This window comes from Sylvia atricapilla, chromosome 2 (genome assembly GCF_009819655.1).
Source record: "Sylvia atricapilla isolate bSylAtr1 chromosome 2, bSylAtr1.pri, whole genome shotgun sequence".
Lineage (NCBI taxonomy): Eukaryota > Metazoa > Chordata > Aves > Passeriformes > Sylviidae > Sylvia > Sylvia atricapilla.
The window spans coordinates 28401781-28427230 of record NC_089141.1 but is presented as its reverse complement, the minus strand read 5'-3'; the positions used below and the strand labels follow the sequence as shown (position 1 = coordinate 28427230).

Here is a 25450-nt window from a genome sequence, read left to right as displayed (position 1 = left end):
TCAAGTCCAAACTTGAAGTGTAATGAGACAACACAAAGACAACCAAAAGGTAATAAAATGCCAACGTTCTTCCCTTCCTCCAGGGGGGAATGGGGACAGTGGCAGAGCTGCATGTGAAGCCCTGGGCTGATCCAGCTGGAGGCTGCAGGTCCGGAGTGAAATTTCAGTAAGAAGCAAATAATACCTAAGAAGTCCTCCAGAAGAAGAACCACGGAGAAAAATTCGCTGGCATCACAAAGAATTAATTTGTATCCAAATGCTTCTGATGACGTCCCAGGAAAAAATTGGGGAGTGAAAAAAAATTAAAAATTGGGTGCCTGTACCAAGTACAGTAACTAAGTACTCTTGCTGCCAGCAGCTGTGCTGCATGAGGCAGACAAGCCCTCTGCCAGAGAAACACCGACGAGCCTTACAAAGTCTCGAAGCAGCTGCCTCCGGTTTGTAGGCAGTAAACACTGTCGCCACCCCTTTCTCCCGCCCACATTCCAGCCACGAGCAGCGTGATCTCCACCTTGGTTTTGAAGCCAAGGGAGGAACGGGTGTCTGGTCAGGGCAGGAGCTGTGTGTGCCTTCGGCTCTGGATGAGGGGGACAAGGAAGACAGCAGGAGCAGGGGCAAAGTGGGTACTGAGGAGTGGCTAAGCTTTCCTTGGAGGAATTCGACCTGCAATCAGCTATGTGGAGGATCGTTTTCCTGTGGGGCTGCATCCTTCTCCTGCCCAGCACGGCTGGAATGCCTGCAATGCTGTAAGAAATTTGCTGCTTTGCAAATGTGCTCTGGTCTGTGAGGGATCCTAGAGGGGGTGGCAGTATGACACAAATGGGATGGAAGCCTTAAGGTGAGGACTGTTTCTCCAGAGAGGCATAATTTCTCATGTTCCCAAGGCTTTTTGTTTCCATGTGCCCTTTCCCCACATTCCCCCTGCTAACTGGTTCTTCCTTTAGTGCCTTTGATGTAGACCATGTATTTCAGCGAGGACTCAAGCAGAACAACTCTGCCAGCTTTCTGCATGTACTTAATTCTGACCTGCCAATACATCATGCCTCCTACTGTGTTCCAGAATATGTTTCCTTTGGACTAAGCTTTTCTTCCCAGAGTCATAGGTCACCATTTAATAGTTTAGCCAGCAAAGCTGAGTGTCTTTACAAAGTGAGCAAATGTGAGCCCATGTATCTGATAGGGATGCTCTTGGTAAAGCAGTGTGTTCGTTCAGGCTTGGCTGGCCACCTGCTCCCACCACACCTTTTCTCAGACTTCTGTCAAGGACAATTCCCAGCACAGCTTCTCTTCATATACTTTCTCAGGAATGCAACTCCTGTTCCAGCAGGCACTGCTGTGATATCCAGGCTTGTGAACTTGTTCTTGCTTCTTTGAAGGCATTTACTTTTGCAGCCATGGCACAAGTGCAAACAAAAGCATGACTGTGCTTGGACAATAGATGTTACAGTGAAAAATATGGCAGTGGGTTGTAGCTGGTTCCCTCCTGCTGCATGTGGTGTGACATGCACAAGTCTAGTTTTAGAAAAACTTCTCCAGTGGGATTACTTCCTCTAGGGCATGTTCCATAGGCTGACAAGCTCCCATGCAAAGGATGTGCTTTACTGCTGTCTGCTTACCACTGTTAAACCTTCAGCATGAAGCTTTGCTTTATGGAAATACCACTTGTTTCAACAGGTTGTCTGCTGTCCTGCCTGTATTCCAATTTTTTTCATAGGCTCATGATCCAGCTTGAATCTTGGGACCCTTGGATGACAGCCCGAGATGTTTTTTCTTACTTTTATAGCTCAGAAAGCAAGGGCAAGGGATGAACTTTTAAAGGAGTGTAAGAAAATGTTCCAGAGTAAAGGATCATAAGAGCAAGGGAGATATGGGAGGCTTCAAGCAGTGAATTTTCAGTGCTCATCCCATCCTTTGGCACAAGTGGCAGGAGGGAGGTGCCATGAGTCAGCTCAAGTAGGAAAAACAAAATGTTGTTGGCGTGTGTTTTGAGATCCCCACAGCAGCTTGGCAGGACTCAAGTGTGACAGCAGTCAAAGTCTCTTGGCCAGCAGGACTTTGACTCCCTCTCACCAGGGTGCTGAGCTCCAGCTGAAAACTGCCAGTAGGTCACCTCCCTTCCTCCTGCTTTTCTGATCATTCCAGGTCCTGCCCTCTGCTTCCTGCAAAACATGCTGCTGGCTGAGCCTGTCCAGAGGCAGTGAGTGGGAGGAGCCAGTGATAAGAATTTTTAAATCTGCCTGAATGTTGGCTTTTTTGTTGGTCCTAGATGCTACAGTACAGTAGAAGATGAAAACAAAGAAACTGTGAACAGCTTTTTGGTGTTATGGATGCAGCTCAGAGTAGATGCAGAGATGGGAGAGCAAGTAGAGAGCAAAGAGGCCAGGAGTGTCAGGAGCTGAAGTGAAGGTGCTCATGAGTCTCTATGGCTGGGACATGAAGCTGGGACACTGGGTCCCTCACACAGGGATCTAGGGCACTGTTTCTGAGCCCAGGTGTAGGGAATACTGACCAACAAAACTGATGGAGATAATGGAGTGTGCTTCAGTCAAAACACTGAAGACTTGGGAAACCTGCAAGAGAGCCGAGCTGCTGCTGATGCCTTGGATGACATGGGGAGGTTCCTTCACCTTATTTTCCCTTTCAGTTTGCATGGCAGTGACTTTATAATTTTATATGTGCATGCAGCGCATGTAATGTGCTGCCTTATTGTCAATGTCTGCAGTTACCCATAGATGAGAACAGTGTCACATCCCATGAAAGCGGAATGAAAGGACCACAAGTCTTCTAGGAAGTATCTAAATACAGGTCAAAACCTGTCCTCTTAGAAAGTCAGTTTAACCTGACTCCCTCTCTCTCTTTCCCTCTCTCTCCCTCTCTTTCTCAACAGGAACTATGCTGTGGCAATACCATCTCAGCTCTACTACCCCTTCTCAGAGACAGTGTGTCTCCAGCTCAGCAGAGAGAAAGCCATCCCCATCCATGTGTCGGTCACCTTGCAAAGCAGAGCTGGGAATGAGACTCTGATCTCTCAGTCCATCCCTCAGTTCCCCTTCTTTCATTGCACAAGCTTCCAGGTGAGGAAGATACTTTCAAGGGTTCTCACTGGGGTGGATATTGCATGAGTTCTGCTCTTGCCGGGCAGGAATGCAAGGAATTGTGTCTTCCCAAGAGGACATCTTAATTGGCCAGTGAATCTTCTGCTTCAGCCTGCAAAGGGCTGCCAGTGTTCTTCCTGCTGTGTAGCCCCACTAATATTTTACCCTTCTAGAAAACTTTTTGAAATGTTCTGTGAAGTCTTTCCAGGCAAGAAGAACTAGAGCAACCCAAAAGTAATATAATAATCGTTATTCCAAAAACCTCAGGATCAGTGAATGGATACCCCCTGAATGATGTTTATAACTATACCTGCAGGTCCCTCCTCCTTTTGGAAACCCTGATGAAGTGGCTTTTGTTGTTATCACAGTCATAGAAGCCAACTCAGAGTTCCAGAAGAAACAGAAAGTCCTAATCAAGCACGCAGACAAGAAGACTTTTATCCAAACAGACAAACCTGTGTACAAACCTGGACAGATTGGTATGGACAGAATGCCATGTCTTGTGAGAGAGAGAGTGGTCCACAGGTCACAAAATGTGGGGTACTCTCTAGTCCTCTGAGCAGGACTTGCTCAGGAAGGGTGATGGGCCACAGGCTTCCTTTTAGGCTTTGAGGGGTTTGGGAATATCTCTGTCATATGTCAGTGTGCCACATGTCAAGTGAACAGGGCTTGTGTGTTTTCCTTGATGCATGAGAAAAGATTTAGAAGCCACAGTGTTATACTCATGATTGCTCCAGTCAAAGCCATGACTGTCTGTCACGGTCCTAAATCCCTCTTTCCCTGCCAGACTTCCTCAGATGAGGATTGCAGTGCTACAGGTCCCATCACTGCCCTAGCACAGCTCAGATCACCACAGGGTTCAGCTGTTTGCCCCATGCCTCTCCCCACTTTCCACTGGGATGACCTTCACTGCAGGCAAGACTGAGTGGCCCACCACAGCTCCACTGTCCATAAAAATGCTCTTTCCCACCAGCACAGCCAGCCTTCCCAGGAGCCCCACATTGCCTCTCCTAACACTTATTTTTCTGGCTGCCAGCTCCTAGCAGGGCTTTGGACATGGGCCTAGCAGTGGATAGCCCTATCTGCTGCCCACGTCCTCTCCGTGAAGAAGTGTACACATCTTTCTCAGCCATGTGTTCTTGTTATTTACTATTGAGAGGCTTGATTTCATTTCAGCCAATCCTGTTTTCCTTTTGCTTTATAGTCAAGTTGCGGATTGTGACCTTGGATCAGAACTTTATTGCCAGCAGTGAAACAGTAAGTCAAGAGGGAACATACCTGAAGTCTGGAAATGTTATGAGCTACCTGCATGTCTTCTAGATCAGTGCTTGGGCTAGTCAGGAGATGTGTGTACAGCTGGTCCCAAAATTCCTTTTGGTGTTCACAGTGTTGGGCAGCACCTGCAAGACAGGAGCTGCTCATGATGTTGGGTTATGGGAAGTCCCTGAGAATTGCTTAGAGAAGACTGATGGATGGTTGGGGAAATAAAAAAATACCAGTGAGGTGGATGGTAACTTACCTGGACGCATCACACCAGTAACTGTTGTTTCCTCCCCACAGCAGCGCCTGGTGGAACTGAAGGTAAAGCTCCTAATTTATTGACAGTGATGAACTCTTCTCACACTGGGGAAGACACAGGTTTGGAGATGGTGGTAGGGAAATACAGATGCAAAAAGTCAGTTACTTCAGAATGAATGGGAACAGTCCTTGATTGCTTGTCCTTCCTTCGTTCCGTGTTGACAAAAGTTTGGCAGAGCAGTGTCATGACACTGATCACACAGGGATCCCTGCAGTAAATGATGAGTGCCACTGAAAACCGGCAAACTTTTCTAGAGTGGTTACTGGAATTCTAGTCCCTCTAGCCTATGAACTGAAGACTTGTGAAAATCTTGATGTTTCCTTAAGGAGACTTTCATATTTACCATACAGAAAACAAAAGTTTGACCAGTTCGTATTGTGACTGCACAGCTAGAAACACTTCCTAAGGCAGCTTTCAGGCTATTATTCTTAAAATCTGTTCAGTGTAATCACTGTGCTGAGGAAAGACACCTAAAAGTGGTGGTAGGGTTTGTAATACCCATGCAGAGTCCCAATTAGGAATGGGCAGTAGTTAATGTACATGTCATACCCAGCAAGGAATCATTACATAAACACACAATTTCTGAGACATCTGTGCAATACTTTTATGCCAGTTTGTGCAAACATAGCACTCTCATCTGGCTTCACCTTTTCCAACAGCAGTGGCCACTCATTCTACAAGAGGTTCCCCTCACCCATGAACTCATCATAAAGTTCCTACTGGCTGGGCAGGATGGCTCTACCCAGAGTTCTGCCTCCTGCCCTCCCAGAACCAGTAGTGGGAAAACACTGTCCTTCATGACTGTGCCTCATTGGTTCCCCTGCAGGGAGTTTCCCCTTTCTTTCCCAACGATTCAAGACATCACTCCCCAGAAATCACTCCCCAGTAGCTCATGCCTTGGGCAGAATGTCTCCACAGTGACCCTCTGGGCTGTTCCAGTTCAGGTGACCACAGCGATCTCTAAGAAGGACCACTTCTTTCTCTTAGTGAGACAGGCAGGCAGTAAATAATAGCTTTGCAGCAGTCAGAGATGGCAGTGCCGCCAGGGAACAATGATATGATAGATTTACTTTGTCAATGAGACAGAGAGAAAAGTCCTTTCCTCTTTGAGCTTGGACTCACCTGAGCACTGTAGCTGTGCCATAGACCTGGGCTCTCGTGGCAAAAGAATATGTGGTCAGACCACACCCTGGTATCTTGGACGTCCTGCAAAAGAGTCTTTTTGCTCTGGAAAATAACTACTCTCTACTACACCTGTGCAGGACCCCAAAGGGAACCGAATTGCACAGTGGCTGGATGTTACACCTGTGGGAGGCATTGTGGATCTGTCCTTCCCGCTGGCTGCAGAAGCACCGGTTGGAGAGTACACCATCAAAATGCCTCACCTCACACGCACCTTCAGGGTCGAGGAGTATGGTAAGAGTCTCAGGAAGCTGGTGGCAGCAGAGAAAGGTGTATTGGCAGCCTCCAGCCCTGCCCTCACACAGAGCTGGATGGCCCATGCAGCTGTGAACAGCTGTGCTGTCTCCTGGGAAGTGCAACTGCCTGCCCATAGGTGTAATCACTGACCTTCACCCAGGCCCACTGGCTTTTTCCTCCCCCATGTCCTGAGGATGGGACTGAGACAGTGTCCCACAGCTGTGCAGTGAGGAGCAGACTCAAGCTGCTTACTCCCACCCCATTCTCCTAGCTGGGCTGTTGGTGTATTCCTACCAGGCCCCGTGCTGTTAGTCAGGGAATGAAAGGAGAGATTTTTCTTTTCTTCTGTAAACAACCACTTAAGAAGGATTAGAGCAAATTAAGTCTTTCTGCTCTCACTGAATTATATTTCTCTTGCTTTCACACAGTGCTGCCCAAGTTCAGTGTCTCCATCCAGATGCCTCAGGTGGTCACCATCCTAGAGGAAAACTTCCCTCTCCACGTCTGTGGCATGTGAGCTGACTTATCGTGGCAGAGGGTGCATTTTTACTGGTTTGGAAAATGCACAGCCATCAATAACTGAGCTCAAAATGTTCTCTGCCAGCCCTACCTCCACCCCGAGAGTTGGTACCCTGGCATCCTTTGCTAAGCAATTCTCCTGGTCTCTCACCTTTCTCCATATTCTCTCTCCCTGCCTTCTCTGTGAGTCTGAAAGTGCGGCAGTAGATTCCCTGAATGTAGCATGTGCCCTACAACACCTCTGCTGTGTTTGTTAGTTGACAGTGTTGTAGGAAAAATGGCTCAGTTTGTGGCCAACACAATGTCCCCTAGCCCTGCCTTGTGGGACTGGTGTTGACTTGGAGGGAACTCACCCAACCTCACCTTCTGTCTCAATCTGATGAGGTCATTTGTACTTTTTGGCCTCCTCTGCCGATGAATACACTGCAGGCTGCTGGGCTGTGTAGCTGCAAACCACAGGATGGAGCTGACATTACCCAGTCTTGAGCCAATGTTTCTTTGTAAGTCCTCTGTGCTCCCTTTGCCAGGTACACCTATGGGAAAGCAGTCCAGGGCAGCGTGAAGGCTGTGGTGTGCCGTAAACACATCCGCTATGGCCGGAGGTCTTCCAAAGCCAAGCGCAATATTTGTAGGGATTACACTGGAGAGGTGAGTGCGTGAGACACCCACCCCTCTTGCAAAAGGGAGGAACAAGGGCAAAGAGACAGGATACTCTTTTGCCTTCATGATTGGTTAACAAATACAATTTCGTATTCCCAGACAAATGAAGATGGCTGCTTTTCCACTGAAGTGAATACTAAGATTTTCCACCGGAAGCATGGTGATAATTATGATTTTAACCTGGAGGCTGAGGCTTTCCTGAAAGAAAGTGGAACAGGTAGAAAAAACTGATTCTACACTTCGTGAAAAATCTTCTAATTTTAACTTATTTTTGGGTTTTTATCAGTAAGATAATTGAGTTCATCCAGTCTTGATGCCTGCTCTGGCAGTCATTTTGTTTTGACAGAGATGGGCAAGAGCTGCTTTTTCTTGTCTTCTCATCACATTAAAAATGTGTACAGAGGTGGGCTAGGCCAGGTTTTCTTGTTCTTAAACCATATTTTAGAACAATCCAAGAATGAGATGTTATTCAGAGCAAGTTAGAGATAACCAAGGCCCTGACTGTGTATTGTCATTAGATTTTTCTCCACATCCCAGATAGGGAGATCAGGTTTCCTATAATATTCCCTCTCTCACAAGATTTTGCAAAGCCTTCCTTACAGGAAAATGTTTTGCAGCCCCTTACCAGAAACAGTGACACACATTCACTTAACAAACAACTGCAGGGATTTCAGATGGACACGCAGGACAAGACATCAGACTGCAAGCTGACATGGGAAAGGCAAGGAAAAATGCTGCCTTCTAGTGACTGCTGTGAGGAGGGAAGGAGAATGGAAGAGAGCAATTATGAGTAGGACCATCTTAAAGTGGGAAAGAGTGTTTGAGAATTTTCTGAACAGGCCTCCAGATACACTGCTGTCATTCTGTCACATCAGAATGTAGGAGGCCCTACAGCTGAATGTGTTAACACACACATTGACATGTAAGGGATTGTAGTTTCTCTGTGCAACTTCAGGAGAAACTAAAGTTGCATAGAGAAACTACAGTCCCCTGTGAGTGACAGTCCACTCCTTAACTGAATTCATCCAATCTTGATGCCTGCTTAGACACGATATTCACCTGCATTTTCCTCCTGTCTTTCCCAGGAGTGGAGTTCAACACCACTGAAAACTGCAAGGTCACTTTTGATATCACAACTCTCCAGTTCTGGGGGACAAGCTACTACTATCAGCAAGGAGCTCCCTACTATGGAAATGTGAGTGAAAGGGAAGAAACACAGAAAGCCCAGCAGCTGGGCCTAAGCAGGTGGTAGGCACAGAACTGCCCAGGGGTCCCCTTGTTCTGAGCTGCCCAAAGCTGCCAGCACATTCCTCTGCCCCAGTCCCTCCTTTGACATATCTACCAAAAGGTTTTCCAATAGTGTGACTGCAGGATCTGTGGCTTTGCCAGATGAGATGGCTGCTGCATAAATGGGGAAGGGTTGGAGAGGTTAAAATCCATGCTGAGAGTCCTTTGCAGAGTGGGGGACTGGGACTTCTATTGGGAGGTGGATTTTCAGTTCTGAGGCCTCCAATCCTCTGTCTGTTCTCTGCATTGTTACAGCTGGAACTCAAAAGTGCCAATGGGACACACCTGAAGGAGAAGAAGGTGACTCTTACAGTGTCCTATGGGAGCAGGAAGCAGACCAAGACCTACCTCACGGACGACACTGGGATGGCCTCCTTTGTCTTAGAGACATCAGCATGGGACAACAGCAGTAAAGTTATACTACAGGTTAGGAAACACTTACTGCAGACCAGTCTGGAGCTGAGCAGGTAAATAGAATTTAAATACACTCTAAGAGCAGATCCATGCTAATACTTTATCCACATATACTGGACAGAAGAAAAGGGCTCAGTGGTTTGATCCAGGGGCTAATAAGCCACTTTACATAGTCAAATGGTCTAGCTTGCTCCCAGGGTAGCAGCAGCATTGCAGAATTTCAGACTTCAGCCAAAGCTCTAGTAGGGTACAGCTCCCTGCTCCTGTTTAGGCGCCAGTTATCCCAGGGTGTGGTACAGCAGGTAATGCTAAGCTCCACGGAAGAGGAGAACTTGTACTGATGCAACTTGGCCTAGGTGGAAATAGGCACCTTACCCTGGGATAGTTCAGATCCCACTGTTCAGTCAGTCTTGGTTTTGGCATTGGAATAACTGTGAGAAATCCTCAGACGTTTTTTTCTGTGCCACAGGCCAAGTCCCATCCGGACGACGCGAGCGGTCGGAACGTGAAGGTGTCCTACGGCACGGCATCGCTCCCGCTGAGGGCCTTCTACTCCTCCAGCCACAGCTCTGTGAGGATCCAGCCGGGGCAGGCAGTGCCAGCCTGTGGGGATGTGCTGCAGGTCACTGTGCACTACCACATACTTGCCACAGAGCTGGGCCACGGGGCTGCCAGGGCACACTTCTACCACCTGGTGAGTGTGGGGCAGTGAGGTCAGCTCTGTGCCATGTCTGTGTCAGCACAGGGCCCTTTGCTGGCCCAGAAACGTGGAGCAGAGGCACTCTCAACCCTTTGTTCTGTTCATTACCCTTTAGGTTATGGCCAGAGGGTCCCTTGTGCATCATGGCCAAACAACAGTGCTGCTTGATCCGCCATCAGGTAAGAGCATCTAACTACCAGGAGCAGATTAAGAATCTAGCGAGAAAGTTTTTCCAGCCTTTATGGAGAAGGAGAGAAAAGAGGTCTGAGACTAACAGGAAACCACAGAGCTGGCACAAAAAAAAAAAAAACGTATAGGAAATATGCTATCTTTTTTCTGTCTTAATTTCCCCCTTTTTTTCCTGCTGATCAAATGATGGAACTGTCAGAGTTTACCTGCCAAGCAGGAAATTATCAGAGGCTTCCAATGTAACTTATGGAGTCTTTCTGGGCTCAAGTGGAAAGTCATTTCTCTTCCAAGTGTTCACTGTTCCCAAAGAGTGTCATGATACAAGGTCACTGCTATAAAAACCTCCATCCTGCCCTGGCCATGGCCTCCCCAGAAGCAAGGCAGAATAGTTTTTATCCAAGAATCTTTACAGAAGTATTACAGAGGAAGAGCACGTTGCTGCTGTAATCCTCGGATTGCAGACTTCCTTTCATCTTGCCATACTTTTTCAGTTTTTCCTTCTTCCTTCAGATCAGTACAGTGGGGCTTTCAACATCACTCTGCCCATTGACCTCATTTCATCCATGGCTACCCTCTTTGTTTACATTGCCTTCCCTGAGGGACAAGTGGCAGCTGACACCTTACGCCTGAAAGTCTCCAGCTGCTTCAGGAACCATGTAAGCACTGCACAAAACAGAGGGGCAGGTAGTCTGGAGGGTAGCTAATGATCTGCAAACTGGCAGTAGATATCCAGCAGAATCCAATAAGCGCGGCTTCCCCCCCTTCATCTCTCAGTGTCTGCAGTCCCCCTTTCTCCTGCTGTTCCAGGTGAAGCTTGGCTTCTCAGACGCAGTGGCTCTCCCAGGATCGACCGTCCATCTCCACTTGCAGGCTGCACCAGGCTCCCTGTGCAGCATCCGTGCAGTAGACAAGAGTGTCCTTCTCCTGAGGCCAGAGGCTGAGCTATCCAAGGATACTGTGAGTCACTTCAGTGCTGAATATTGCTGATTAATAAGGCAAGGTGGATATTGTTGGATACACCAACAAGTACTTGAATCGGGACAGGGCATGGCTTAGTGAGGAAAAATGAAGGCTAACATGAAACACCAGCCAAAATTTCCAGTCTATACAGAGGGTGATTTATTCTAAGAGAATAACCCACTGTTATCCCCAGCTACAGCCTGAAGTCCCATCCTCGTTAATCTTACGGTGCTTTACCACAGTGGCAAGCAGAAGGCAAGAGAAATCCATCTCCTGAACTGATTCATGAGAGTGCTCTGAAAAAAAGTCATGCTAAAAAAAAAAAAAAGCCAAACATGGGAGAGGTTCCATGTCTTTGTTCCAGCTCACATGAACCAGACAGTCCTTCCATTCAGGGAGTGTACTAAGTGGTGTACTGGCAGTGGAAGGGTCCCTTTTATCCACTAGACCTTGGTCTAAGGACACCTGAACTGCCTCTTGACACTGTCTTGGTGGATCCAGGATGTGTCTTCAGTCAGACAGGAAGCTGTCCAATGTTTCCCCCATGCAGGGAAGATGTCCTTACTGTCTTCATTGAGTTCACAGGTACAATTATTAAGCTAGAAGTGGCCACAGCTATGCAGCCATACCCCAGAGTGTGGGGCTCATGTTCATCTCTGATGCTATACATCCAAAATTTGTGGAGGCTCTCCATAAAATTCAAAATCTCTTGAGGCTGGATTTTTGTGTCAGGAGGGATCTGAGCTCAGCCTCTGAGGTCACAGGAAGTCTCTGGATAGAAATGAAAATCTTCCCACTTCTCACACTGATCTGTACTGTTTTCATTCTCTCTCTACAGGTGTATAATATGTTCAGCTATACTCAGGAGCAGCTCAGCACCCTCACAGATATCTACAGTGACTACTGCACTATCCAGAGGGGCCCAGGAATCACTGATGCCTCTCAGGCCACCCTATCATCAGGAATGAAGTCACCATTCATGTACAACAGATACTCTTATGCAGTGTCTCAGCCAGATGTTTATGAATTTCTGAAGGTAAATCTAATTTCCAGAAAGCCTGAAATATCAGAGCTGAGCCCTTTTGTATCCCAGGTCACCACTGGGTAGCTTAACAGCTTGTGTTTCCTGTAAATGCTGGTGACTTCACGATTTGAATTTGCTAAGCTTCTGTACTAAAAGATCAATGACACTCTATGCTCACAGCATGATAAATTCCCATTGATCAGGAAGATTCCTAGAACCCAATTCCCCATTAATCCCCTTTAGACTTTCTAGGGATTGGAAGCCGAATGGATTGTCAGCCTGTGCCAGAGAAAATTGGAAGCTGGAAATGCAAAGCACCTGGGAGAAAAATGGGACCCAGAGAAAGGAGAGAAAGAACAGTAGAAATGAATGGCAGTGAAGGATAAAGAAAAGCCTGGGTTAGGGTGGACAGCAGACTGTGGAGCCAAGATAATGACTTTTTGTACTGGCATGCACATGCTAGTGGTCACCCCACAATCCTTTCACATGAGGACCAGGCTCTGTAAGCAGGACAGTTCTGCCTTCTCTCCTGATATAAATTTGCAGGGTGTGCTGAGATGCAACAACACAGAGTAGCTGTGATATGCTGGGAGGCAGAGGAAGAGACAGACCCTCGGACACACAACCCCTCCACAGAAATATGCTTTCATTTCTTTCCCTTCTTTCCTCCAGAATGCAGGTCTAACATTTTTAACCAGCCTTAAAATCAAGTCTCCAATTGAGTGCCGCACACAGACCACTTTTGACTACGACTACATGTGTACATCTCGATTTTTCCTGTTTCTTTGGAGATTACGGGTAACATATAGGCTGCACATGGGCAGCTGAACATGCAGTGTACTTAGGAGCTGGGGATGGCTTACAGAGATGTGTGGGAGGTTGCACAGGAGATGTGCTCCACAGGGAGAGGGGAAAGGCCCTGGCATGAGCGTGTGTCCAGTGCACTGGAGAGGCAGAGGGGTGGCTGCAGGGTTCAAACCTGTTTGGAAGCTTCAACTGGTGAGCAGGAAGATAATATGGTCAAGGAGGGAAATGAGGCATCTGTCTCAGGAAAGAAAATCTGTTTGTGAGACTAGGAAGGATCTTTCTGAAAACCAGAGAATGAACAAATGACTGGTATTGGGCAGTATCTAGGCTTTTCTGCAGGGAACAAGAGCAAAACTGTGAGCAGGTAAAATGTCTCATGGGGGAGCACACACACATTGGAATACTCCTGGCCTCCTCGATTGTCTTGTGGAAGACAATAATTGAGGTCATCTTGGAGAGGACAAGGGGGTTTGGGCTGGGAGTGGGAGGGATGGAGAACTGAGGTTTTTCTGGCTGAACTCTATCCTGGTTTCACAGTTGCTCTGCCTTTGAATGCATGCTTGTATTCCCAATAGCTCTTGATGAGCTGGCAGACTTGGAGAGCTTGTATCCAGATGCTGCTGTTGAAGCTGCTGAGGCAGAGCACACTGAGCTGGGCAGTGAGTCAGCACCAGCACGTACCTGGTTCCCAGAGACATTCATCTGGACTCTGGTTCCCATCAAGTGAGTAATCACTTGGGCTGTGGCTCCACAGGTCTACAGATTTCTGCCCGACACAGTAGAGGGAATGGGCAGGAGCAGAGACAGAGCATTTTTGCCTTCTGTGCACAAAGTAAAAGAGAGAGGTATGAAGTGAATAAGGGCAATGGAGTTTTTGTTCAGTTCCTGTCTCTGCTTGAGATTTTCCAAATGCTTCTAGGAATTTAACATCACACACTCCTGCAGGATGTAAGAGGCCTCCACAGATCCATAGTTCAACATTCTACACAAGGCAGGTCCTGGTAGATCAAGCTGTAGTAAAGTACTCTGTATTCCCAAGGACGGAGATTCCTCAAGCTATGTTTCCATGTTTGACCATCCTCATGGTATTTTCTTATGTCAGCTCAGAATCTCCCATGTTCCAGCTGTGTGTTACCTTTTATCCTGTCAGTATGCACCTCAGAAGAGACATGTTCCATTGTCTCCACACCTTCCCAATAGGAAGAGACGTAGGAATATGGCACAGACTGGGTTTATAACACAGACCCCTGTGAGCCCTCTGGGTCCACTCAAAAGAAGAATATCAGCTGCAGCACTGTTTAAAAGCAAATTTTGAGTTGCATTTTTCTCTCAAGTCATTCCTTGCCCACTTATTTGCTGTCCTTCCCATACCTCTGTCCTACTAGCCAGGAATCCCCATGCCTTGACATGCACTTCCATTTCATAGTCTGAATTTCTGCATTTGTCTTCCCAAGAGAAATCTTTCCAGGGTGGGGACAACCTCTTCTGCTCTGTTTTCTCCTCAGTGATTCAGGGGCTGCTGAGCTAGCTGTCACAGTACCTGACAGTATCACAGACTGGAGAGCCATGACCTTCTGCACCTCGGAGAGCCATGGACTGGGAATCTCAGAGGCTGCCGGCCTGCGGACCTTCAAGCCCTTCTTTGTGGAACCCACTTTGCCTTATTCTGTTTTCCGGGGAGAGTCATTTCCCCTGAAAGTCAAAGTCTTCAGCTACCTGAAGCAGTGCATGGCGGTGAGTGGCAGAGAGATGTGTGGAAACTACTTCACTAATAGAGACTCAAACAAAGGGGCTGCCTGCTTGGGCACTGGGCAAAAGACACCAGAGAAGTTGTTCGATTTAATTCCATACAGAGCCATCACTGACTGGTTTATTCCTCCCCAGAAGCTAAACCTTACATGACTGCATGTCCATGGGACACTGCTGGTGTCCCACAGATACTGCAACAGGCCATCGTCATACTCACCCCTCGCTTCTGGCATTGATTGTTATTTGAATCAAAGACCTGAATGGAAAAACACAGCAGCAGCAGCTCTGTAACCTGAACTCCCTTTTGTTTCACCTCTAGCTCCAGCTTAGCCTAATGGACTCCAGGGATTTTGAATTTTTGCATGAAAATGTCAGGTTCACTCTTTGCCTGTGCCCTGATTCAGCAAAAACATTTTCCTGGGACGTGAAGGCTACAAAGTTAGGTGAGGGGTCAAGGGAGGGGCAGGGATGGGAGGCACTGGCAGAGCTGCTCGAGGAAGCCAGGGCTGGGCTGGAAGGGAGACTGGCCTACTGTGCAAAGCATGAGTGAGCAGCCCAAGGCTGAGCAAACGAAAACACAAGCATAGATGTGCCAACCAGCCTCTTGATGTTTTGTTTTTCAGGGAAAGTGAATTTCACTGTCACTGCTGAGGCGATGGAGTGGGAAGATGTTTGCACAGAGCGTCCAGCTGTTGTGCCAGAGTCCGGAGGGAAGGACACAGTGGTTAAACACCTGCTGGTGAAGGTCAGGGTTCTGGCAAGGCTGGAGCTGGGTTGGGCTCAAGACATTCTGGTGGGTGGCTCTGGGAAGGAAAAGTCAGCTGGGGAGGTGGGTGCATTTCTCAGGGAGACTGGTCAAGGAGCGATTCTAAGGATAGATGGGATTGGAGCTCCTCCACTGGATGGGACAGAAATGTCAGAACTGCTTACTGGCAGGGCAGTAGGGTCAAAGGCCATGCAGCAGCTTAGAAACCTGGTTCCCAGTACAACTTCACTGTTGGCACGGACATCTCTGCAGTCTGTGTGAAGCCCTTTGCCAAGGCCCACAAGGATGGAAAAGGTGCTTGCACAAAGGTGGGATGCTGCATAGCTGCTTTCTGATTTTACTGCTCTCTCTTCTGTGCTGACCAGCCTTTTCCCTACCAGGCAGAGGGGCAGCTGGAGGAAAAAACCCACACCTCAATCCTGTGCCCTGAAGGTAGGTGCAGAGACCCCCAAATACTGTCTTACTGGGTTTGTGCTTGTGCACAGAACAAGGAGATCAGATTAAAGCAGATTGATGTTTGAACAACTCTAGGACTCTGTGGAGGTGTGTAGGGAGCATAAAGTCAGGGATTTTTGGAGCTTTTATGGGTAAGCAAGGCCATTCAGCCCTACCTAGTAACAAAAGCTCCTGGCAACATCTAACCACAGTCTAACCACATCACAGACCCTCACCAACGGGTGGCTGGATCTCTGTGTCATCCTCTCTTTTGATGCTGATTTCACCAACGGATGAAGTAATCCCAGACCTGTTCACACCATCTCCTGGGGGACCCCTATGACTCTGCCATCTTCCTCATGCGTGTTCTGATGTTTTTGCCATTTGCAGGAACCTCAGCTTCAGAGACAATCTCTTTCACTGTCCCAGAGAACATTGTCCTTGGGTCAGAGAGAGCCCACATCTCTTTCTTAGGTGAGTTTTTAGAAGTCTTAGGAAGTAGTATTTTCCCCTGCAGGACACGTCTCTTCTGGTGCCACTGTGTCTTCTTTAGCAAACAAAGTAATGAAAGGGAATATGGACAGAAAGGTGTGGAACTGTCTTCCAGAGCAGTATCCTATCTCTCCTATACAAGTGGCACTGGATGGATATATAATTTCACCAAGCCAGGGGAAAGACAGACAAGTACCATATCACTGTTCCTACAGTCTGTGGGCATCACATGAGCAGAGGTGAACTGAGAGCAGTCTTAGCAGGTTATCTGGAGAATCTGTGAGACCAGAATTGTTTTACATCCAAGAATACATATGGCCCCCAAAGCTGTGGTTCTGTCCTACAGGTGACATTATGGGAACAGCCCTGGACAACATAGGTGAGCTTCTGCAGATGTCCAGTGGCTGTGGTGAGCAGAACATGGTTCATTTTGCCCCAAATGTCTTTATTACACGATACCTTGAAGAAACAGGACAGCTGACTCCAGAAATCAAACAGAAGGCAATTGGCTATCTGGAAAGTGGTGAGTGGATTTCTCCTTGTTGAGCTGGTGATGTCCACTACAGTACTTGTGTAGAAGGAGCCTCAGCAGAGGCCTGGTGCTGAGCAGGATTTGTGCAACATCACTTGCCTGACATAATGGTAATTGCAGCACTGTAAATCAGGTCAGTGCATGTCAGCAGAACAAGCGGTAGACGGCACCTTCTGCCTAATTCCTCAGAGATAATGCTCTCTGTAATGATCAGCAGGATTGGTGGGGCAGGTTGGCACCTGGAGAACAGGACAGGCACACAGCATCTTCACTACCCCCAGCCTCTTCCTGCAGGATATCAGCAGCAGCTCCTGTACAAACACACAGACGGCTCATACAGTGCCTTTGGGGAAGGAAGTGAGCCAGGAAATACTTGGTAAGCAATGATATCCAGACATAACTGAGGAACAACAGTTTGACCTGGTCAGGCTTGAGCTCGCTTAGATTTTGGTATTGGGAAACTGAGGCAGTCTGAAGGTGTGGAGTTTTGAAAAGAATTTGCTCTAAGACCTTTTGGAAATTGTCATGGCTTAAGCCCAGATGGAAATCAGGCACCACACAGCTGTTCACTCAACACCATTATCTTGCCAAATCCAAAACATGGCACTGTAACAGCCTCTGAGAAGAAATTAACTCCACTCTAGCTGAAACAGGAGCAATATCCATCTCTTACTCCATAACATTTATGTCATGCCAGGTTTCACACTCCCCAGTATGCCATCACTTTCTCTATTTATCTGTTTTGACAAATATACAAAATCTTCCTCTTAGTCTATGAAACACCTCTGTCAAATGTGGCAATGAACTAACTTGAAGTACCCCTTTTGAATTGTTTGTTCTTGGGCACCCCAAATGAGACTGATTCTGAAAACTTGGCAGCAAAGGCACCTTCTTTACAGGTTTTCAGAATGCTTGGTGCCCAGACAGGATTGGGAATGAGTCTGAGTGAGCTCACTAAATGTCAGCCCTCCAGGGCAACAAAGCAACCTGTTGTAATTAGCAGAGCTCTGAAGGTCTGAAGAATTGAATTCTTTCTCTCTTGCTGCAGATGGCTCTGAACTCAAGCTTCTTGAGCTCATGTGCATTGCTTCCAGTTCTCCATCTGCATAGGGGCTGTGGCCTGCTGGTATTTCTACAGGGAGAATGTAGTAGAAGACACAGGGATTCCTGTCTCCTCTTGGAGACATGCATCAAGTGACAGTTCAGTTCTATTTCCTTCTTCCTTCCTTGGCTCTAGGCTTACTGCTCTTGTCCTGAAGACCTTCAGCCAAGCCCAGGACTTCATCCACATAGATGAACAAAATATAAAGGATGCTGCCAGTGCCCTGATTAAAAGTCAGACTCCATCTGGCTGCTTCAAGAGTGTGGGGAAGCTCTTCAACAATGGTCTGATGGTATGGCATGTCCTGGTGGTTCACTAGGTACCTCAGAGCTCCTTCACTTTGTGGTCCAGTTTGGGTGCCAAGAACAAATGAACTCTGTTACAGGAGGAAGGCTGACGTGCCCAGGGTAACCCTTGGGTGACACTCAGGGTTCCCTAGTCACAGTTCCCTAGTCACAACTTTTTCAAAGTTGTGAGTGATGAAGGTTTGCGTTTGATGATGTGCACTTGGGAACTGAAACAGTGCCCTGCCCTACCTCCATCTCAAGCTAACACACACCACCCTTGCAGCAGGGTTGTGGGAACATCGCTTTCCCCTGGCACTGAAATCTGCTACTGAAAATCTTACATTTGGGAGGGGAAAGGGGAATGTGCTTAGCAGAGGGAGGGGATCAGCTACCCAGAAGAGATTGGGGAACCCTGGCAGAGAAGTGCTCTGGTATGCAGGACCTTTAAAATGGGTGCCAGTCCTATTACTTCCTTAGGAGAAGGAAGAGGACCATCACTGTTGCTTTTGCTGGCATTTGCTAGGGAACCAGAAGGCACTGGAAAACTTTTCCCTCTCCCTTCTCATAGCATCCCTCTTCTGTGTTTGTGGTGTCTGCAGGGTGCAGTGGAGGAAGGCCTGGGGCTGAGCTCTGTGATTGTGATAGCTCTCATACGCTCGGGAATGCCTCACTCCGTGAGTACCGGCAGCAGGAGCGGGCTGTGTGAGCAGCCTCTCACAGCAGTGCCTGGGCTCTGCCTTTGGTCTCCACCCTCTTCTGCACACATGAAATCTGCATTCCCTTCCCAAACACCCTGCCTGTAACGAGAGTGCTTTCAATTGTATCCTAGGACCCAGTTGTGGAGAGAGCTCTGAAATGTATAAGGGACCTGGTCAATGCTGACACTGGTAGCCCCAACCTCTACAGCCTGGCACTGGCTGCAAATGCCTTTGCAGTGGCAGGTGACAAGGCCCTCAGGCAGAAAATCCTCAAAAGATTGGATAAGGCTGCCATAATATCAGGTACCAAAGACTCTGGGGCAGGAGGGAGGGCCACTAGCAGATCTGTGTGGAAATCCCTGTTTGAACAACCATGGAAATAGATGGCAGGATAGAAGAGGAGGGAGGTGTGGATGGATACTGCCAGAGCTTTGTGGGGAGTCCAAGGCTTGGCTACCCAAGCCTCACTTTGCCAAGCTGTCCCAGGTTATATCCACACTGTGAGACAGATTGTCTCTGTGGATGATCTCAAGAGTCCTGGGCTCCCAGTCACCCAAACCAGGAGAGCTTCATGGATATTGTGGAGCTCCTCCCCAGCCTGCAGGCCTAAGGTTTTGCTGGGAGAAGCAGGGTCTGGGGAGCAAATAGGAATGCATGTAAATCTTGTCCAACTGTATTATGTCCAATGTACATGTTTGTTTAATACCTATATACAGGGGCTAAGTAGAACTCCAGGATCACTAGATATAGCTATACACTCCATAAATATTCCCACTCCACCTGTAGATGACCAAATATTCTGGAGTCAACAGTCCAAACAGGAAGAAGGTTCTCTATCTTGGTATCGGGCTCCATCTGTTGATGTGGAATTGACATCTAGTATCCTCATGGCTCACCTTACAAAGTCAAGTTTGTCATCAGATGAAATCAAAAAGGCATCCCAGATTGTGTCTTGGCTCACCAAGCAGCAAAACCCATATGGAGGCTTTGCTTCAACCCAGGTAATCCCCTTGAGCCATCATCGTCGTCATTTGGTACTGTTTTTTTTTGAGAGCAATGGGTTCTAACAGCCCATAGTAAAAAAAGAGAAATGAATAAATTAAAAAAAAAGGATGTATGGATTTACATGTCCTGGGAGTTATGGGTAATGCCATGCTAAAAGCCAAAGGGAAAAGCGCAACCCTTATTGTGCTATAGCTGCAGTATGAGGGAGGGAAAGGCTAAGGACTGGGCATGCATAGGAAGCAGGAATCTTATTTTTCCTGATGTTTTTCCTCAGGACACAGTTGCTGCTCTGGAAGCCCTGGCCCTGTATGCAACCAACATCTTCAGCAAGGATAGCCCTGATCTTCAGGTTTCTCTCACTTCCAAGGGGTTCAGCCAAAACTTCCAAGTAGACAAAAGCAATCGCCTCCTGCTACAGACAGTGGAGTTGCCAACCATTCCCCAAGATTATACCCTGCGTGTGCAGGGCCACGGGTGTCTTTTCCTGCAGGTAAGCCCAGCCAGGAAGAAAGTCTGTGTGGTGAAAAGCCTTGAAAGGCCAGAGAACATCTTACCTTTCTACTTAGCAAACAGTGAAAACAAACTGCTGTAGTAAATTGCAAGAATCTGAGCTTCAAGGCTGGTGAGGGTAACTGTGATCCAACAGGAAGGTAACATCTACTCCCCAGATGAAATCTGGATCATCTCCATCCAGCCAGAGCAGCTCCTCTCCTCCAAGAAATCCACCAGGAGCAGTGCATTACTAGCAGAACCTCTGCTTCTGCCACATAGTTTTCTCTTACACCAATACAAGACTGTTGCCTCAAGTTTGCCTGTTTTTCACTTTTTGCATTTTGTTCTCACGCAGCTTCAAGTAAACTATGTATATTATTAAAATTGTTTACATTCTTCCTCTCTAGGAGGAGAATGATGATCGATGGTGATGGTCACCAATGAGGTTGAAGAGGTGGCTACCTGTGTAGCCAATCTTGACCTGTCTATAAATTTGTATATATATGGAGTCAGAAAAATAAAGTAGAAGCTTTCCTGCTTGACTTCCTACTGGCCTGCGTCGTCCTTTCGTGCTCCTAACAGCAGCCACAAGTGTGACCCTCTGTCACACAAGACAGCAAACACTAGCTGAGTATAGACAAGAATACTCTCCATAAAAAAACAAAAACAAAAACAAAAACAAAACAAAAAAAAAACCTTGCTTTCTCTGCCATCCAGCTTCTTTCTGTCTTGGCAGGCTGTCCTGAGGTACCACATCCCTCCCCTGAGGAGCGAGGCCACCTTTGCTGTATCTGTGCAGACGGAGTGCACCGTGCCCGACGCCACACGGTTCCCTGTCACCATTCGTGCTCGGTAGGAGACACTCCATTGCTCCTTCCCTCCCCTGTGCTGAGAGGCTTCTGGCACCACACCAGCCTCTTGGTGGCAGGGTTCCCTTTCACTCATGGGGTCCAAGTGCTGAGGTGACCCCATTGTGCTCTCCCCAGCTGGGTGAGAGGCAGCTGAGGGGTGGTTCAGACTGTAGTCCTGTCTTGTCCCATGTCTCTCACCATGAGTTCTCCCAAGGTCTGTGGGTCTCACCCCCTTCTAGGATTAGATGTCAAAATGCTAATGATGTGAAGGTCCTGTGGGACTGACACATATTCCTAAGTGTTCCCTCCTCTGCTCCCGGCTGACTGTCACACCACTCTCCTCTGCTGTACTCCTGCCTGGCTTGGAGCAGAACTGCCAAGAGAACAGGCATAGGATGTGATATTCCCTGCCATGCCTAAAGAAGGTAACACCAGAAGGCTTCCAAGGAACTTATTATCTTGGCACAATTAAAAGTGAGATCAAGGGAAGCAGAGAGATTTATTACAGTACAGAAACAGGTATGATTACAGGAGAAACACTGGAAAGAAAGGCACATTCCTCCACCTGAGTACCAAAGCTAGGCTGGAGTATCTGAAGATCATGGCTCAGAAAGTAACATTAGTGCTGTCCCCTGGGTTCCTGCTGCAGCTACACAGGGAACCGTGTGTCCACCAACATGGTCCTGATCCAAGTGGAGCTGCTGTCTGGATACAGCCCCGTGGCAGGTTCACTGGAAGAGGTGAGACTGTGAAATTGTGTCCAGCTGGGATGGGAGCAGTGATGGATGTTCACCATGCAGGACTGTATGCTGAAATGTGATCATTCCTGTGGGTAGAGCAACAGGGTTATTTTCTTCCTAAGAAATCCTTGTATGCTCAAAGTCTCTTCCAAGCTGCACCTTGCCATCAACAGCTTCCCTGGCCACATAAATATTTTGCCAATACTCTCACAAGGACAAATACCCCTGAATATTCCTTCTTTTTATTAAAGCCTTTTTGATATTTCCCCCCTATTTTCAGCTAAAGAAAATGCCTTTAGTGAAGAAAGTTGAAAGCAACGCTGATGAAGTCGTTCTCTACCTGGAGGAAGTGAGTGTAATTTGGGGTAACATCACAATTAAAGCGGCTGTGGACTGACAGTTTTCATGCTTGTAAACCATGTTTACTGGTTTCATTACTGTTTTAACTATCCAGAGCTGTTGTTCCTGCATACCAGCCACATTTGCTGATTTGGGGAAGTGTCAGTCAGCAGTTGTTCATCCATAGAGCCACTTACAGGGCTACTTAACTTGAGTGAAACAAGGCAAACTCTTATGTTAAGCCTACATCTGTTGGCACTATTCAGAAGTATTGAAAGTCCATATATATGGTGCCTGATAAGGACTGGGGAGTGTATAAGATCTGTCTAGCAAATCCAAGCAAGCCTGAAATCTTAGAAAGCTGTTAAGCAACCTGAAAGTAGCAGAGAGCATGCAAGACTGTTCATGGGTTTTGCCAAGATTGTTTGAAGCTAAACCAGATGGTTGTGTGAACAGAAGTGCTCACTCCACAGCCTCATGAATCAACAGATTAACAACCACTCCAGCCTTTTTCTAGCTCCATGAATACCTGAACAGCACCAGAAATGAGACTTGGCATGTATTTAGAATTCCAGCATTTCTAAGGAGCATTTCTGTCCTTCTCATCCCTCAGTTTCTGCCAGTAGGCTGAGCTAAGCTGGCCCCATAGAAAATGGGTTAGTGCCATGTGGATGCATTAGGCTTGCAGAGCTGCTGCTTTCATTACACCTACAGCACAGAGCAGAAAGGCAATACAGAGAAATATCTCAGCTCAAGCTGCCAAATAACACAAGGTGCATCCCAATCAACAGCAGGTCATGTAACTACTACCCTACAGCAGATGTTCATCCACAGCTTTTATTTGTCTGCATAATGATGAGGATTGTGTGAGACTGGAGAATAAGGGCTGATGTCACTGTGAATAAGAAAGTAGCTACTGAGGCAAGGTGCACGAAGGAGCTCAGAGTAGAGCTGGATGGGAAGGTGGGATTGGTGGGGAATACCAGCATTCCGTTTAGGTAGTGCACACTGACTCTGTAGGTTTTTGATGTTCCTCATGAGCTGATTTAAATTTGGTGACCAAGAAGGGGAGATAGTCACAGAATGGGAAGTAAAAGGTGTTTCTGAGATGGACTAGAAAGCAGAAAATAACTGTTAAAGTGGTGAGGTCTCCACAAAGCCTGAGTGCAAGCAAGTAAAAGGGGTTGTCTTACAGGATTTCTGTCCTTTTCTGGTTTTAATCCTTGCATTTCTTGGTCTTAGCTGACTAGGCAGCCTCAAACCTACACCTTCCTGGTGGAGCAGCACATGCAAGTGAAGGATCATAAACCAGCTAATATCAAGATCTATGATTACTATATGCCAGGTGAGTTCAGATGCTGTACAGCAAAAACCACCCAAATGTACTTCTGGAAAGAAAATTTCTGAATTTTGTTGAGTCTATGACAATACTATCTCTGGCATGGTTATCTGACTGTTCCTTAGAAGCTCTCTAGGCATGAACTTAGCCTGTTGGTTTTTAAAATGGTAGGTCTTCCTCTCTCTGGCTCCAGAACTTGCAGGCCTGAGGCTGATGTGTAGAACAACTGAGGGTCTGGCTCTCCCAGCAAGGGTGGAGCAAGGAGCTGTGCTTTTGAACACCTTGTGGCAGACAGCAAATGTAGAGGGACCATAGTGAGAGGATGATTCAGAAGAGTAAGGGCCCCCTTGGAAGAATAACACCAAAAACAACTCGTCCTCTGTTCTGCGGGGTTCCTAGTGGGAAGAAAAGCTGGAAGTGTGCTGGGGATTGTTATTCCTTCAGAAAGCAAGGAATTCATAACTGTGACGGAGCTCTTTGGGACTTGCAGCCTCATACCTTGGGTGAATCCTGACCAGCTGCAGAGCCATGAGCACACAGCAGTGGTTTCATGTGTCAAGTAGAGGGGAGTTGTAGCCTGTAAACTGAGAGAACACCTCTCCTAGGAGCAGTAGCACAATGCTGGATAGCTTTTGTGGGATTTTGTCAGTGTGTCTCACCAGCACTTTCTTTGTTGTCTTCCAGAAGAAACTGCAGTGATGAGCTACAGTGTCCCGTGTGAGTGAGGTGAGGGCCCAGCACCTCTTATCACAGGCATGGTCCTGAAGAATATGGAAGGGGAGGGAGATGCAGGCAAAGGCCCCTGGTCAAGAAACTTTCCAGACTGCAGGTCCAGGGTAGAAAGCAATTTGCAATGCCAAGTAAGGGTGAGTTCCTGTATCCCAGTGGTTAAACTGAGGGAAAAAGAACTGAAGTAGAAGATTTGATGTGACAAGATCATGACAAAGTTGGAGGTATGTTCCAGAAAACAAGGACTGCATGTACCAAGTACCATCACAAGTCCTGGGCCTTTGCATCACATACACTTTATTCAAGTCACCACAGTTCCCTTTCCTGGCACTTTCCCTGTAGTTTCACATCCCTCCAGCCCTGTGCAGACAACATGCCATGCTCACCTTTACTGCAGGGCCTGGTTCCATTTCAGTGTCAAACCTTTCTCCATCTCAGCCTGGCTTCTTTCCAGGCTGAGCAAAAACAAAGCTTAAGCTTGACCAGTGCCTGCCCCTGCTGTAAACTTTCCTTGCACCTGTGTGCTTTCCTGCCCAAAGCCCACAAGACTGGGAAAACCACCTGCTCCATGAATCACCTGTAGGGAGGCACATGGCCCTGTCCTGGGATATCTGCCATGAGTTCCACACCCTTACAGGAGGTTCTGACATGGGCTTTGTATAGGAAAAACTGAAAGAGAATCTTAGGTCATGAAATATTCTGAGTTGGAAGGGACCCACAAGGATCATGGAGGCCAGCTCCTGGCCCTGCACAGGACAGCCCTAAGAGTCACACCATGTGCCTGAAGTTGTTCAAACTGTTGCTTCTTGAACTCCATCAGTTTTGGTGCTGAAACCACTTCCCAGGGAAACCTGTTCCAGTGCCCAATGACCCTCTGGGTGATAAAAGCTCTGTTCTTCTTGGCCTGACAGTACCATTTGATCTCAAGGCACAAAAAAGGCCCCTGGGTTCCCAGAGGTTAGCTTTAATATTTCAGGAAGAGTTTTTATTTTTTTGTCCCTTATTGTCTTCACAGGAACAGATCCCTCCTCTCCAGCCTCTGTCCATAAGTCCTTTGTCACCCCTGCCAACTGTCACCACATGGAGATATGAAGAAAAGAGAAAATGCTTGGAATTTCCTGCTGAGCAGTTAGTTTCTGGAAGGTTCAGACTGTGTGTGGCGTCTTATTAAAAGTAGAAGACTAGAACTGTGTGATTGAATGATTATTCAGGTTTACTGTTTTTCTCCCAAACCAGGAAAA

General features: G+C 47.3%; 1 protein-coding gene across 2 annotated transcripts; it reads left to right on the top strand.

Annotated features, from left to right (window-relative positions):
* Positions 1–502: 502 nt before the first annotated feature.
* Positions 503–25396, top strand: LOC136375602 (alpha-2-macroglobulin-like protein 1). Of its 2 annotated transcripts, XM_066341207.1 has the most exons (36): positions 506–746; positions 2888–3074; positions 3412–3574; positions 4300–4352; positions 4656–4676; positions 5937–6090; positions 6522–6606; positions 7140–7260; positions 7372–7489; positions 8358–8467; positions 8815–8985; positions 9443–9667; positions 9789–9852; positions 10373–10518; positions 10670–10819; positions 11661–11858; positions 12519–12606; positions 13229–13376; positions 14159–14387; positions 14722–14845; positions 15026–15147; positions 15549–15600; positions 15994–16077; positions 16442–16618; positions 16922–17003; positions 17865–18021; positions 18616–18690; positions 18846–19017; positions 19501–19715; positions 19994–20209; positions 20948–21063; positions 21712–21802; positions 22083–22151; positions 23384–23486; positions 24165–24206; positions 25225–25396. In XM_066341207.1, exons 1-35 carry the CDS (start codon positions 676–678, stop codon positions 24203–24205), a joined length of 4398 nt encoding a protein of 1465 aa, XP_066197304.1. In that variant the 5' UTR covers positions 506–675; the 3' UTR covers position 24206; positions 25225–25396. The 2 variants fall into 2 exon arrangements, with proteins under 2 accessions (XP_066197305.1, XP_066197304.1); XM_066341208.1 differs by lacking the exons at positions 19501–19715; positions 20948–21063; positions 21712–21802; ... (2 more) ...; positions 24165–24206; positions 25225–25396 and having other exon boundaries at positions 503–746; positions 19994–20174.
* Positions 25397–25450: the final 54 nt, after the last annotated feature.

Bases quoted from the DNA above. Each gene is read 5' to 3' on its own strand.
- LOC136375602 (XM_066341207.1), top strand. From the start codon at position 676: ATGTGGAGGATCGTTTTCCTGTGGGGCTGCATCCTTCTCCTGCCCAGC. The intron at 4,677-5,936 runs GTAAAGCTCCTA...ACACCTGTGCAG, and splicing joins AGCGCCTGGTGGAACTGAAG to GACCCCAAAGGGAACCGAAT. The intron at 10,820-11,660 runs GTGAGTCACTTC...CTCTCTCTACAG, and splicing joins CTGAGCTATCCAAGGATACT to GTGTATAATATGTTCAGCTA.